Here is a 15,912-nt window from a genome sequence, read left to right on the forward strand (position 1 = left end):
TAATGCAGTCCTGCTGGGTAAAGCAAGCTCAGATCTCACTAGGGAACCTTTGTGGGCCTCCACATATTCCTATGGAAAGTTGTATCCCATCCTGAGAGAGGGAGGGGAAGAGGAGATGAGAGGAAAGAACCATAACAGGGCATTTTCCTCTAGCTTTCTGCCATGGCCTGGCGCTAGAATGTGGTGAGTGCTCACTTGTACCTGTAGAGTTGGTAGACATGTGTTCTGCTGGCCACTGAGACCTTCCTTAATACAAATACTTCGGCAAGTCTCAGGAGCAGATACCTCCAGCTGGCCTAGAAAGGGGAAATATCAACTGACTCACACAGAACAAGAGGGCCAAGGCCCTGGGTTCGGTCCTCAGCTCTGGGAAAAAAAAAAGGGCCAGGGTGGCAGGCCTGGCACAGGCAAGTTAAGTAACACTGTGGAGGGGTCCCTCTGGCCTGTTCCATTCTGTATGGTTCATTCCTGGGCAGCTCCTGCCACTATCGCTTCCAACTCAGCCCAAGGGGCAGCATTTCCAAGTGGTCCTGGCACCTGCCTCACTTGTGGCTCCCAGCTGCCCACCTCAGGCCACAATCTTCTTTCTAGCCCATGGATGTAGGTGGAGTGCCCTTTGTGGACACATAAGCTGAGGGGGTAGAAAGAAGGCTGCTGTCCCCAGTAAGGTCTGGAAATGCACAAAGCCTCTCTGTATGGGGTTGCCTGGAACGTGAGTGTCTTAGTTAGGATAAAACACCATGACAGACGAAACTTGGACAGGAAAGGCTTTATTTCAGCTTACACTTCCACAGCAGTCCATCACTGAGGAAAGTCAGGGCAGGAACTCAGAGATCAGAACCTTGAGGCAAGAACTGATGCAGAGGCCATGGAGAAATGCTGCTTAATGGCTTGCCTGCCTTCTTACAGCATTCAGGACCACCAACCCAGGGTGGTACCACCCATAGTGAGCTGGGCCCTTCCACACCAATCATCAGTCAAGAAAATGTAGCATAGATTTGCCCATAGGCAAATCTGGTGAAGGAATTTTCTCAGTCGAGGTTCCCTCTTCCAGAATGACTGTAGCGTGTGCCAAGCTGACATAAAACCAGCATGGGGAGGTTGGATTCTGCCAGCCTGGAGGCTGCATCATCCAGTGAAAGGACAGCGTCCCGCTCATGGGTAGGTAAAGGGCTCGGAGATAAACCACCCCAGAGACGATTTCAGGGAACAATGTCTGCTTTACGGCATGTGAGCGACCACTTACATAGTGGAAGCCTGTCAACCCTGATTGGTTAGCATATTACCTCGGACTGGATACTGAAATGTTCACACCACCAGGGTCTCTGTGGAAGAAGCACATTAAAGGAGTCGTGGAGAGTGCACACTCATCTACAGGTCAGCTACCGGCTACTCACGAGACTTCAGAATTCAGTGCTCTGACTTCAGGAGCGTGGTGTGCTATGCTTCTTGTTTAGAAGCACAGTATACCAAGTGGGCTGGCCACCAGGCCAACAGGCAACCAGAGGACGTGCATGCTCAGTAGCTGTGATGTGGATAGGGCTAGGGATGGACTGTGCAACAGAAACTCATGAGCTCTAGTTCCCAGGGGCAGTCAGAGCTGGGTCTTATAAGAGGCAAAGTTAGCAAGGTCCTCGCTGGCTCCTAATCCAACAAGGCTAGGGTACTCTTGAGAAAAGGAAGAAACATGTGTGCCAAGGAGAGGTCACCAGAGACCACAGCAAGAGGCTTCCACTGCAAGCCAAGGAGGAAGTCTGCAGAAAAAAAAACACCTGATGGCCTTGACCTTGAGGTCTGGGACCACAGGGATATGGGCTTCTGTACCTACATCTTCAGTCTGAGGTTTTCCTCACAGTAGAGGTAATGGAAATCATCTGAGGAAAGACGCAGAGCCCACTGGGAACCAGGACTCTGTCCCTCAGGGCACGGTGGCCCAAGAGGGACAGCCTAGGACCCAAGAATATCCCAGAAAGAGCTGCAGGGTTGAGGAAGCTGCTTCCTCTACCGGCTGCCCACATAGTGAGGACTTAGGCCACCAAGGCAGAAGAGACCCTGAGGAGGTGAGAGTGGGAAGTCCTGGACCTAATCAGCAGGAGCTGGCTGATGAGTAGCTGAAGGCCCTGGGGTCCTTCTGCCCTCTACTTCCCAGTGGCTTCTGGTTACAAATCCTGCAGAAGACTGCAGTGGCTGACCCATCACAGGCTGGGGAGAACATGTCCAAACAACTGTGGGGGAGGCGTGTCAGGACAAGGGTCTGAGCATACACAGGGTGACCACCACACTGCGTGGACTAGATAAAGCGGATGGACATAATAAAGATGGGATGGACATAATCTTCATGTTTACCTGGCCTGGGAGCATGGGAAAAATACATGATCACAGTCCTTCACACACAGACTGCTAGGGCTGAGATGGGGTAGTGTGGGCTCCTCCACTCTCACAGTAGTGAGATCACAGCCACAGGTGACATTTGTAAGAAGAACCCACACTAGCCAAGTGCCTCCCAGTCTCATGTAACATTCCCAGGAACCCACAAGGTGCACCTATGTCAAGGGCAGCCAGCTGCCCACCCTGGTGGCCTTGATCCATCTCCTTGGTAACAGGATACCACATTCTGCAGGTGAGCATGTGCCTACCTCACTCTGTGCACTTCCAAGCATCACTGTAGCCACGAGGGGCCCTGCAACAAGGTGCTGGCTAAAGAGCTAACAGGGGCCTCTGCTTCCTTCCACAGTTATACCATCAGGAACCTCAGGAGCCACACTGGGCAGTGAGGTAACCATGAAGAGGGAAGGACAGGCTAAGGATGGGAAACCGGGAGGGAAGCCTGGGATCCTGAGGCATGAGCTGCCTTTTCCCTATGGGGTGATGGGGACAAACAACACTTGATTATTTAGATTTTCTTTATTAAATCACACAGGACTCATCCTGAAGGAGAAAGTGCTGTTTTTATCTCTGAAGACTGAGGTTCCTGCTCTAAGGTCACCTGGTAGACTCTGCTGGATGCTGTGCCAGCCAGGCAGAGGTGACCATCTGGCAGCCAGGCTTTGGGTAGGACAAACCCTGCTGGACTTAGGACGCCAGCTACTCCCTCCCAGGCACAAAAGGTTAACCACGGCTGCAGAATAGAACGTAGGTTTATTTGTAGTAAAAACCGTAGTCTGGGGAGGAAAACCCATTGGCAAATGTACAATTGTTCCATTAGGGGGTGCTGCTGGCTGTGGGACCCCCTCATCCCTGACTTGCATGCATTGCACTGCAAATGTTCACAGCTGATCTCAGGCCCCCGGTCCTCAGCCCTCAAATGGTAGGTGCCCAGTCTCTCGAAGAGGTACCTGTGTACCAGCTTGCCCAGCCTTCCCATCACCCTGCTCAGTGTGGCGCAAAAAAACAAAAAACCCAAACCAAATACAAACGTCAAAACAAACACAAAACATTCACAAAACCGGGGCTCTAGATCATTCTTTTTCTCAGTGTCCTTCATTATCATGACTTATATCATGACAAACTAAAATATACATCATTTTGCTATTATAGAGTCTCTTATTCACAGATATATAATGGGAGATTTAGATGAAATAATTACAACTTTCCCCCCCTTTAAAACACAAACAGGCAAAACAAAACACAACAGGACAAACAACAAACAAACAAAAACCAGAAAAAACCTAAAGCACGGGGCATTCATATAGAAGGGGCCGACAGAGCCTCCCACAGCCTGCACTGGCCCTGGGCAGGCCGGGCCGAGGAGCTGTGCAAAGCGGCCTGTGCCCCGACTCTCTCCAAGCCAACTCTTCACTCCCAAACCAGCTTCTCACAGCTTGAGCCTTTCCAGGGTGTCTCACTTTCTGTTGCTCCCCATCTTCTGAATTCCTCCTTGCCTCCCCCCACATCCCAGCAAGCTGTGTGTGGGCCCCAAGCTGGAGCACATGAGGCCAACTTTGGAAAGTATCCCCAGGTACAAGATGGTGCCCAGTCCCACTCCAGCAGGGACAATGACTCAAAGCCTAGCCTTGGTTCCCTGCTCACCCAGGACTGGGCAGCTAGATGGAGAAAGAACCCCAAGAAGTCTGTGTCTTGACATAAGCTTTCACATGGAATTCTGAGTAGGGAAAAAATAGGGGCTGGCCAAGCCAGAGGTCAAAGGCCAGGAAGCACCAGGAGAGGGGGGGGTAAAGGGGTGGAGACACCCCAAGAGCACTTATTTTGGGTTGGCCACAGGTCCAGTGTGTGGGCTACAGGAATCATTGTGGGGACACCTGTCGAGGGCCAGAACCAACATCGAGTGCAAAGGCCAGCAGATTCCTAGGGACCATGGTTTGGAATGCAGAAGACCCAAGAGTGCCTCCTGGAGAGAAGAGAGGCAGTGGGGAGGGGAACCTGGGTCTCTCCCCTGCCCTTTGGGGTTCGCAGATGTGTCCCCTGGCAGCAGGGCAGGTAAGACCTCAGGAAAGAGGTGTCAACGAGCAAAGAGCAGTACCACTGACTGGGGTGGGCTGGGGGTGGGTCAGCAATGTCATCGTCCCAAAGGCCCCTCCAGAGAGAGAGAGGCTTGCAGTTAGCGCTCAGCAGGACCCTGATGTGTTGGGAAGGGAGGCGGTCAGGTCAAGCTGCAGAGCCAGCATGACCCAGTGGTCCCTGTGCAAGCTCTCTGATCCTGCACCCCAGATGGGCCTAGTGTGTGCCACAGCACTGTCTGGTCCTGCCTGCCTCCCAAGACCTGACACCCACTCTAGAGAGCAGCAGAAAAGACAGGCAGATAGATCAGTGCAGGGCCGAGCAGACGGGGCTGGGAAGGGCCCTCCCTGCTGTCCCCAGCCCTCCCTGGCACACAATGAGTTGAGTTCTGGGCTCCTGAACATCTAAACCACAGGGTCAGGTGGTGGCTTCTGACCTTGGCTGTCATCCACACCCACCTGGCCACATTGCCCGAGCTCCCTCTCCTTGGTGCTCTGGGTGTGGCCAGCACAGGTTTCCTCTATGTACAAGGAATGTACCCAGGGACAGGCCACCCAGGGCAGGTGACGGTGGAACACCTTCCCCATCCCTGTGGGCTGTAGCAGCTGCAAGCTTGACAGGCAGTTCCCGGAGCCATGGAGATGCCAGAGGTGGACTTCAGAGCTGGGGAGACTCCCAAGAACATCCGTGCGTCTGTCCATGTCTCGCCCTCACTGGACACCCTCCTCTTCCACATACGTCGAAGGAAACCAACCGATCTGAAAGAGATGGCAGGTCATGTGTGTCTGCCTGTGTGTGCACATGGCAAGGGTGTGTGTGTGTCAGGACAGGGTCAGGAGGAGCTTAGGGAGAGGAGAACTCTCCTACATGTCAGAGATCTCAACCAGGCCTCACCGAGCCTTGAGGAGAGACTGAGAGCCTGGACCTAGTCTATGATCTGCCGATGAGAAAAGCGTCAGACCCTACTAAGGAATGCATCTTCCCACATCTCTTGACACACAACCTGTTCCTCAGCCTTGACTGTGATGAAAAGCAAGAGCAAACACAGACAGCAGCCAGGAGCCCTGGGTCAGGATGGAAAGAGCTACTCCATATGTTCTAGAAAACTGATAAGAAGGCAGACATTTCTTCCAGAGAACAGGAGTCAGAAATCAAGGAAGTCCTTGGCCGGAACAGAAGCTGGATATACTGATGCATGTCCATGACCCCAGCATTCAGGAGACTGAGGATTACCTTGAGTTCAAGGCCAGCCAGCCCTTCTCAGTGAGACCCTGTCTTTAAAAATAAAACAAACCAGCACTCGGGAGGCAGAGCCAGGCGGATCTCTGTGAGTTCGAGGCCAGCCTGGGCTACCAAGTGAGTTCCAGGAAAGGCGCAAAGCTACACAGAGAAACCCTGTCTCGGAAAACCAAAAATAAAAATAAAAATAAAACAAAACTAATCAATAAACAAAAAAGGAAGAAGAGAGAGAGAGAGAGAGAGAGAGAGAGAGAGAGAGAGAGAGAGAGAGAGAGAAACAACCCTAGAATCAAAAGATACAATGACTTAAAAGAATCTAAAAGGATTAAGCAACAGGTTAGACAGAGAGCAGGACTAACGGTAGGTCAATTCAGGATAGAATGCAGATGGAAGGCCAGGCGGTGGTGGCAGACACCTTTAATCCCAGCACTCGGGAAGGCAGAGGCAGGCGGATCTCTGTGAGTTCGAGGACAGTCTCCAAAGCGAAACAGAGAAACCCTGTCCCGAAAAATTTAAAAAAAAAAAAGAAAGAAAAAAAAGAAAAAAGAATGCAGATGGAAATAGGAAATACAGGGACCTGTCAGTTAGCCTCTTAACCAAGTTCAAAGTTAATACCACAAATAATGAGAACCTGGAACCGGACACCACAATCAGAATCCATCCTAGCTAGCATCTGAGAGGAGAAGCCTTGATTAAGGGATTTCCCAGTTCAGACAGACACATCTGTGGGACTTTCTTGGTTATTAATTGATATAGAAGAGTCCAGCCCACTGTGGGCAGCACCATCCCCTAGGCAGGTGATCCTGAGACATGTAAGATGAAATAAAGCCTTCCCTCCCTTAAGCTGCTTTTAGTCAGATTGTTTTATCACAGTAACAAAATGAAATAGAACAGAGGTTGTAACACTGATGAATGACATTCCCCTTGTGTACACGAACATAAAGGTATGGCCTCTGTCTAAATGTGAAGAAACATCAAACCTAATAACGGGACAAAAAAAAAAAAAGTCCCCTCTTCAAAAAACATTACAAGTCATATATGACCAAGAGAAACTGAGGAACATTCCAATTAGTATGATGGTCATGGTCAGTAGTTCATGTACCCAGTAAACAACAGCTAGAAGAAACATAATTGAGAAAATTGGTAAAATTAGAAAATTTGACTACAGATCAGCAAACTGTATTATATCAAAGGGGAAAAGCCTTGACCCCAGGGAATACCAAGGAGTAAAGAAATGTCATTTGGGCAATTACTCTTGAATATTAAAGAGTATAGAAGATACACGGCAATGCCACACAAAAACTGGGAGGAAAATAATTTATAATTCAAGACTGTGAGGTCCTTACACCTTCTCTGCAGTAAAAGTCCTCAGTGAAGTGCATCTGGAACCACCAGAATATTAGCATATGTAGTAAAAGGGTATATAACTAAAAAAATTAAAAAAAGAAAACAATCATGAGGAGGGGAAAGAAAGTAGACAGAAAAAAATATTGGTTAAGGAGAGAGGAGTAATTGACTGACAATAAGCAACAAGAGGTTGGACTTATAAATGAATGGCCAATATTTATACTAAATGTAAATGGACTAGATATGCCTACTAAAGGGCAAAGACTGCCACATTAGAGTCACTTAAAAAAATCCAACTGGCTTCAAGGAACTCATCTCAAGTACAAGGAAAGAGAAAAGTCAACCATAACAGGAAAGAGTGTGGGGAGCTGGTTAGAAGGGCAGCTGCTCACAGGAAACCGCTGCTGCCTCTGTAAGGAGACAGACTCAGCAGTAAAACTGCCAGAGATAAAAAGGCATTCCATGATGATAGCAAGTTAAATCAGCAAGAGCTGCTCACAAAAGTTCAAACCAGTTATTTTCAAACTGTGATACAGAATGGCCTGGACCTGAGGCGGGCCCAAGCAAGTTACTGAATCACTGTCCCAGCTGCTTCCAACACAACTGGCATGGGCTAGCTTTCAGGGCCAGGGTCCAGCCCTCAAAGTGACTGCTATAACTCAGCAGCCTTCACTCTCTTGAAGGGCAGCTGGGTATGCATGAACACATCTTGGCCTGCAACACAGATACCAAGCTGACTGGGCACAGAATGGCCCCCCTGCTATCCGCTGTAGAGTGTTCAGCAGGGGAGCCGAGGCTGCCTGGTCCTCTGCACACAAGTGCACCTGTCTGGGTACCTAGGGCCCCAAGAAAACCCTGTTTGTCCTAAGGGGGTGGCACAGGGAGCTCTCTGCTTTTCCAAAAACCTGGGAGACCTGGGTTTCAGAGGCCTGGGTCAAAGCCAGTGGATCTAGATGGGTCTGTGGATAGAGAGGGGTTTTTGCAGGAAAAAAGAGTCTCAGGGAACTACCTGGCAGTCAGTGGAAACAGGAAGAAGAGACGGGGTGGGTAGGATCTGATGGGCGCCTGTGGCTTCCCTACCTTCAAATGACCAGAAGACTGTACATAAAACCCATTTCTGAGGGACCACAAAGGCAGGGAAACAGAGGGTCTGACACAGCACAGGGTCTGTGAGGCCTGGATCGAGACCTGACCAGTGCAGCTGGGATCACAATGAACATCTGGATCCTCACCCCCACCCCTGTGACATCAGGGAGATCTCAGGCACAGTGTGCCTAACAAGGCTGAGCACAGTCGAGGCTGTAGAATAGCTTGTCTGAGCCCAACTGGGTCAGAGCCAGCCCTGGGCCTTGGCACGAAGCCCTCAGGCCAGGGAAGTTACTCACCCGTCCATTCGTCTCGCCTTTCCACCAGCCCTGGTCCCCACCAATTCGGCTGTAGATCTTTACCACATCACCTTCCCGAAGCGACAGCTCCCGCATGTCCCGTGCAGCAAAGTTGTACCTGGCCACAGCTGTGCCAATGACCCGTGGTGTGAACACTGTTGGGGCAGACAGGGTGGTCCATCACACAACTTCAGGAGCCGCTCAGCCAGGGCTCAGAGGCCCTCGCACTGAGATAGGTCTCTAGCTTGGTACCTAGAGTCTGGCTTTGTGCCCACAGCTAGAGAAGGTCTCTGGAGGGACACGCCAGTCTCCAGCTCAGGGCCCTCTACACCTTGGTGGGTTTGGGTATATGACACACCCAGGCATGCACTAGAAGAGGGTTGGAGCTATCACCACCCATGCTGGGCAGCTATCACAGGCAACAAGCATGTCATTGGTGAACAGAGCAGGCACCCATGCCTTGACCACTACAGCTTGTGGTATCCCCATCCCAGATCTCCAAACTAGACTGGAAACCCACTGAACTGGTTCAGCCCAGAACCCAGAAGTCCTGAGGGGACAGGTGACAGTGGCAGTGAGTGAGGGGACACACACAGCCACACACAGAGGGGCTTTGGCTCTGGCAGCAGATAGCATGTCATACCAGGGCTGACCGAAGCCCCCTCCTCTGCACCCGTCCCAGTCCCATGGCCGCTTTCTCAGACGAAGAACAGTTACCAGATCTGCCCCTCCTGCCCACATGTCCCACAACCAGAGGCAAAGCACCCAATGGCCGTGAAGGATGACAGCGGGGGAGGCAGGGAGGGAGCTATCAACCAGGGAAGAACCCTGCCTAATGCGTCCTCGTGTGCAGCAGCCGTGGCCTGATTCCCAGCCTCCCTCCCGCACCCGGCACCAGGCTGCACAGCCAGGGGAACCCATCAGGCTGGGCCCTGAGCAGTAGAGGTACCTGACCAGAAGGGAGCGGAGGGGCCCTGAGGGGCAAAGCTGAGGCCCTGAGGACTGAGAAAAGAAAAGTTGTAGGAAGCACAGGAAGCTGCAAAGAGGCGAGAGAGATCATAAGACAGAGGGCAGGATGCTGACGGCCAAGAGCACAGGGGATGCCAGGCTCTACCTCAGGAGGACACCAGGGAGGGCAGGGACCTACATAGGCATGGCTAGGCCACTGCTCGCTCGACACCTATGGCTTGAAAAGACATTGGGGCCAACCGTCAGAGAGGTTGGCAACCCTCTGCTGGTCTGCTCCATCTGGGGTGGGGGAGGGACGTTCTCATGGCTCTGCAGGTCCCTGTAGACTGGAGACTCAGGGGAAAGAGTTGAGCTAGAGGCCAAATGCTCTGGGCCTGTCTCTGTCCTAAGGTCCAGGCTGCTCCCCTGTCCTTGGCTTTGGAGTCCTCCCTTTAGGCAGACAGCTGCCTGGAAGAGCCAAGGCCCCAGGACACCCAGGGAGGGATCTGTTCTCAGATCCTATCCTACTGCTTCTCACTACTGCCAGCTCCAAGCACAGGCGTCAAATGCCAGAGTGGCAGTGCAGTCCCCATCTGCTACATGAAATGAGCAGGGGCATGGGTCAGCGCCAATGACAGATGGGCAGGCCTGGTCCACGCTCAGGGATGGGGGCAACAACTCTTGACCCTGGAAGTGGCCTGAGTGGATACCCCTGGGCACAGACATTACCTGGGGACCGGCTTGAGGCCCTGGTGGCGGCGCGCTCCCGGGACTTGTAGGGGAACTTGAGCGTAGTGTCCAACTGCTTGAAGCTTTCCTTGAGTGAGTGGCACTGGTAGTACTCCACCAGCTCCTGCAGAGGGCGCACACTCACCAACTGCTGGAGAATCAGGAGCCCTCCCACCTCCTGGGTTCAAAGGTATGGACTCCTCAGAGAGCCCTCCCTCCAACCAAGCCCAGCTAGGGTGGCCAGTGCCTCAGACACCTCTCCCTCGGCTTTAGTGCTCCCAAATACTTCTGAAAGAGTGTTCTAGAAGGAATGCCAAGGTTGAAGGACAACCTGCTGACTGTAATAACTTCCATGCTGGATGAGGGCACACCGGCAGGGCAGAATGCCATGAGGCTAGTGGCAGGGGGAGGACCAGGCAACAAAGAATGATGGGCACACACAGCTAGGCTCTGGAAGAGTCTAGCTGCCCCAAGAGGAACCTAGAGCCTCACATGAAGGTGCATGTTAACTTTGGGCTGAGAAAGGGATTTTAGGCACTTTCTGTTTGCTTTTGTGTTTTCCCACGGGCCACAGAGGGGAAATGAAAGTTCCAGTGTCCTCCCAGGGGGGCAGTATATAACACTGCTCCAACTGTCCCCAGGTACCCTGTCAAGTTCCCCTACACTTTGCCCCACACTGGAAAGAACCATTCCTCCCTAGGCACAGAGAATGGGCCATCAGGGAGCAGAATAGTTGTGGAGTGGAGAACCAGTGGGCCTCTGTGGCCAGGGTCTGGTGCAGCAGGAGTGACGGGCACACGTACCAGGAGGCTCTCAAACTTCTTGGCTTCAGTGATGTGGATCCAGTTGTCTTTCTCCACTACCTTAATATGCTTCACCTCATCATTGAACCTGGACAGACACACAGCCCAGCTGTTACTGCATAGGAACACAACCCCAGGCTTATTCCAGATCTGTTTCAGCAAAGATCCTGACCCAAACCTCTGTACCACCTCTGCGGCCACTCCAAGCCAGCCGTTTCTCCAGCCCTTGGCTCACTCCATTTGGCAGATCTCCTGGGACCCACCCCATCGCTCTTCCTGCTTGCTTGACATCCACACCCCAGAGTCCCCACTACCAACTCGGCTCCCCTCCCCTCCCCTCCGCTCCCACTGCCGTCTCCAGGCTTCTGCTGCCTATAGTTTGGGACTTTTGCTCGTTGCCTGGAGACAGGGAGATCCCCCTCCTCCCTGTAAGCAGTTCCAGTGTACCCAACCTAGAGAGCCTTGAGAGGCTCTCCTGAAAGCCATCCCAACCCACGCCAGGCATCAAAGTCAAAGACACCACACGAACAGAAAAGTAGAGTCAGTATCCTAATGACTGTGGGTGTAGGAACCCAGCCAGTTAAGCAAGAGAACCTATCTCCCCATTTCATGTATATCTGTACACGAACTGAACATGTGACAAGGACTGGGCACCTTGGCCAGGGCTGAGGGGGTGGAGAGACATCCTAGGAATACAAGGTTGGCTCAATACCTTGAAATCAGCTAAAGCGAAAACTGACTAGTGAATGATCAAGCCCTCAACTGACCAGTCTCCCACTCCACAGGGCCTTTGCAGGTACCTACCTGTGTCCCCCTGGACTTAACATGTGCTGTGAGCCAGATCAACAGGACCCCCACTGTGTTGTCCTAAAGGCCAGGCATGCACAAGACACTGTGGACACTCCTATGAGGTGGGTGTGATGTCTACCATGTCATGACATGGGACTGGTTATAGAGTATGCATTTCTTAACCCTGTAACACCTAGTAACTTGTGCCCATGGGTGTCCTGTGCTGAGGAAAACAAACTGCCAGGTTTTTTTTTGCTTTGTTTTAATCTGAGGAAAGATGCCCAGAACAAGGGCCTGTAGCCTAGCTACAAGGCTGTCATGGCCACTGCTGGAGTTCTCCAAGGGTCCCCAGGTGCCACAAAGCAACATGATGAGTACATCCTACCTAAGAGTCACTGGACAGGCTGGCAGTACATTCCTGACAGTACCTCCCCGTGTCCTACCAGCCCACCTGTCTCTGAACATGCTCCATCCTTACCCACACGGCCATGGAGCCACGTCTTGTGCTGGCTGCCGGTTGCACCCAGCACACGTGAGGAGCCCTGATGGCTACCATGTGTCCTCTGCCACCATCTCGTCCAAGATTTTCTAGCCTGGCCATCAGAGAAGACCCACTCCATCCCCTCAATAACGGGCTCAGGAGGGATTCTCAGGGGCCCCAGGCCTGCGGCTTACTTGATGCTGATGGCGAAGCGCTCGGCCTCGGCTGGTCGCTCTCTGATGAGGTAGGTCCCACTGGGGTGAGACTTGAGCAGATTGTCCGTCTGCTGACGTTCCATGTTGCCAGCAAACCTGGGGTCAGGAAACCAGAACTGAGACACATTGCTGAAGAGGTGGTGGCCTTGGTGTGTACATGTCACCGCCTCAGGCTTCGCTCCTTGTCTGAACTTTAAAACCTTTGAGGTGAGGAGATGTGTGACTGGTGAGGGGTACGTGGCCATGTCCTGATCAGAGCACAATGTGGGGGCCAGCACCTCAAGTCAAGAATACAGGGTACCTGATGAAGATGTCACAGGGGAGAGACAGAAGAGAGTGCCACAGCCAGGTGGGGGTCTATCTGAACCACAAACTTCTACCAGACCCCATTTTTCTAAAATTTTTTCACTACTTGAAAAGAAGTAATGATGTGGGCACCTTGGGAGAGACACTCTGGAGAGGACCAGCATCCATGCAGAATGAGATCTGGGCACAATCGGGCCTTTCCCACCATCAAAAAAAGGTTGGTCACTGCTGTGGGATGTATGGCAAATGTGTTGCTAATTAATCAATAAAACACTGATTGGCCGTTGGCTAGGCAGGAAGTATAGGCGGGGCAAGGAGGAGAATAAAGCTGGGAAGTGGAAGGCTGAGTCAGAGAGACACTGCCAGCCGCCACGATGAGAAACAGCATATGAAGATGCCGGTAAGCCACGAGCCATGTGGCAAGGTATAGATTAATGGAAATGGATTAATTTAAGCTGTAAGGACAGTTAGCAAGAAGCCTGCCACGGCCATACAGTTTGAAAGCAACATAAGTCTCTGTGTTTACTTGGTCGGGTCTGAGTGGCTGTGGGACTGGCAGGTGAGAGAGATTTGTCCTGACTGTGGGCCAGGCAGGAAAACTCCAGCTACAGGTCACCTCAACAAAGCAACCCCCAGGTTCCCCGTGATATGACACCATGGGCCTAGTCTTCAGTAACATTGCACAATCAAGGTAGATCTGGGGTTCATAAATTAAATTTCTTGGTGGCTGGGGCAGGGGAGTCACTTTCTTTAGTAGGTTGCCCACACTCTAGTTAAAAAACAAAAACCCCTCCCCCCATGCTCACGCAAGCAAACCCAACTAAACTCGGGAGTCACACATACAAAAGGTATGAAAGTAGGAGGGGGGGCCACCTGGGGAGAAGTTGGGGGGCTGGAGAGTAGTGGGGGCAACAGTGACTAAAACTCACTATACACGTGTCTGAGATTGTCAAAGAATAAAAAAAAAATTTGAAAACTAAAACCACCATGGGGTAGACAATCTTGAGTGTCAACTTGAATCACCATGGAAACATCTCTGGATGTCTCAGGGATTATCTAGATTAAGCTAACTGAGGCAGGAAGCCCCAACCTCTGTGCGAGTGGGGCACCATGCCATGGGCTGGGTTCTCAAACTGAATAAAAAGAAGAGCAAGCTGAGCCAGTATTTGTGCATCTCTCCGCTTCCTGATCCGGGATGCATGTGGACAGCCGCCTCCATGATGTACTGTACCCAGAACTGTGAACCAAAATACACCATGAAGTACTGTACCCCGGAACTGGGAACTGAAATACGCCATGAAGTACTGTACCCCGGAACTGTGAACCAAAATACACCACGAAGTACTGTACCCCGGAACTGTGAACCAAAATACACCACGAAGTACTATACCCCAAAACTGGGAACTGAAATATACCACGAAGTACTGTACCCCAGAACTGGGAACTGAAATACACCACGAAGTACTGTACCCCAGAACTGGGAACCGAAAAACACCACAAAGTACGATACCCCGGAACTGTGAACCAAAATACACCATGAAGTACTGTACCCCAGAACTGGGAACTGAAATACACCACGAAGTACTGTACCCCAGAACTGGGAACCGAAAAACACCACAAAGTACGATACCCCGGAACTGTGAACCAAAATACACCATGAAGTACTGTACCCCAGAACTGGGAACTGAAATACACCACGAAGTACTGTACCCCAGAACTGGGAACCGAAAAACACCACAAAGTACGATACCCCGGAACTGTGAACCAAAATACACCATGAAGTACTGTACCCCAGAACTGGGAACTGAAATACACCACGAAGTACTGTACCCCAGAACTGGGAACTGAAATACACCACGAAGTACTGTACCCCGGAACTGGGAACTAAAACACACCTTCCCTTCCTTAAGTGGCTTTGCTAGGGATTTTGTCACAGTAAAATGACAAGAAACAAAGACTCCATCCAGGACAGTCTCTATGACATCAATCATTTGCGACCTGCAGGCCAATGCAGGGTGGGCATGCACCCACAGGCCCGGTAGGCTTCCTAGAGAGATGCACCAGGACAGACATCAATGAGGTGCTAGGAGGGGACAAGGACCTGGGAGGCTGTGCAGACACATTACATGTGATGCCTGGGGATACTGGACTGAATGGGGAATGAGCCCCATCTAGGGTCAGAGATATGTATGCTGCCCATGTGGGGCTATGCGGCTTTGAGGGGTAGTTCTTCTAGGCACTGGGCACAGCAGGGACAGACTCAAAAGAAGTAGCCCAAGACTCACGTGACCTGTGACCATACCCAAAACACCCACCTTTATCCTTCCATGTAACCCAGCCTCTCTTCTCACCAAAGGCATGATTACAAACTAGACCATAAATACATCACTTCTAAAGCTTACGTAATAAAGCTCAGTTAAGTCTTCATAGAAAAGGACTCATTACCACAAATACTGGAGCCTACTGATCTGTTCTAGAGATGGGGAAATGGCCAAGGTAGGGCTCAGTTTCCCCCTGACCCAGGCCAGCTCATGTGCTTATAGGGCCATACCCTATGACACAGGGGCCACCAAATGTCCCAAGTCTGCAGCCTACAATCCACTTACCAGGGGTATGCAGTGTAATCAATCTCCCGGGATGGCGGGCGGCCAATAGGTGGCTGGGGACAGAACACAGGTGTATTAATGTCCCCTGGGGCATAAGGAGAAGCTCATGAGAAACCCAATCCTGGGACCAGCAGTCTATACTGGGCCAGAACTCCAGGTGGACTTAGCCCAGCACCTCTGGACTGTGACATCCCAGGAACATGGCCAGGACTTCCTCTGAGCAGATGCTCAGGACGGCTGATGGAGAGAATGACTGGTTTTCACAGAAGGCATGCATGAGAGAGGAACCAGCAGCAAACTTAATTCCTGGGAGGGAAGGGGCTGGAGGCCACAGGAAATCCCCAACAGTGGGCATGAGGTGGTCATGCTCAGGGGGTACAGTGTCCCTAATCCCTGTCCTCCTCTGCTATGGGCTCCCCAGGTCTATCCAATGAGTTCTGAGTGTTTAAAACTTTCCCTTCAAGCAGCAGATGAACTGGGTGGGTCTGGGGTGAACAGGGATGCCTCTTTTCCCAGCACTTTCAGGGAGAAGTGTCTCTTTCACTTTTAGCTGTCCTTGTGGGGAGAGGGGTCAGGTTATCCCAGGCCAACTCCTTGCTGCTTCTG

General features: G+C 51.6%; 1 protein-coding gene across 1 annotated transcript in view; it reads right to left on the minus strand.

Annotated features, from left to right (window-relative positions):
* Positions 1-3,119: 3,119 nt before the first annotated feature.
* The window catches only part of Vav2 (vav guanine nucleotide exchange factor 2), a 174,775-nt gene continuing 161,982 nt past the window's right edge, over positions 3,120-15,912 (minus strand). The window contains exons 22-27 of the mRNA XM_059259872.1: positions 15,307-15,359; positions 12,374-12,490; positions 10,910-10,997; positions 10,107-10,230; positions 8,430-8,584; positions 3,120-5,216 (exon numbers count right to left, since the gene is read on the minus strand). Coding sequence (XP_059115855.1) covers positions 5,169-5,216; positions 8,430-8,584; positions 10,107-10,230; positions 10,910-10,997; positions 12,374-12,490; positions 15,307-15,359 — 585 coding nt within the window. The 3' untranslated portion in view covers positions 3,120-5,168. The remainder of the gene's footprint in view (positions 5,217-8,429; positions 8,585-10,106; positions 10,231-10,909; positions 10,998-12,373; positions 12,491-15,306; positions 15,360-15,912) is intronic.

Source organism: Peromyscus eremicus, chromosome 4 (genome assembly GCF_949786415.1).
Source record: "Peromyscus eremicus chromosome 4, PerEre_H2_v1, whole genome shotgun sequence".
Classification (NCBI taxonomy): Eukaryota; Metazoa; Chordata; class Mammalia; order Rodentia; family Cricetidae; genus Peromyscus; species Peromyscus eremicus.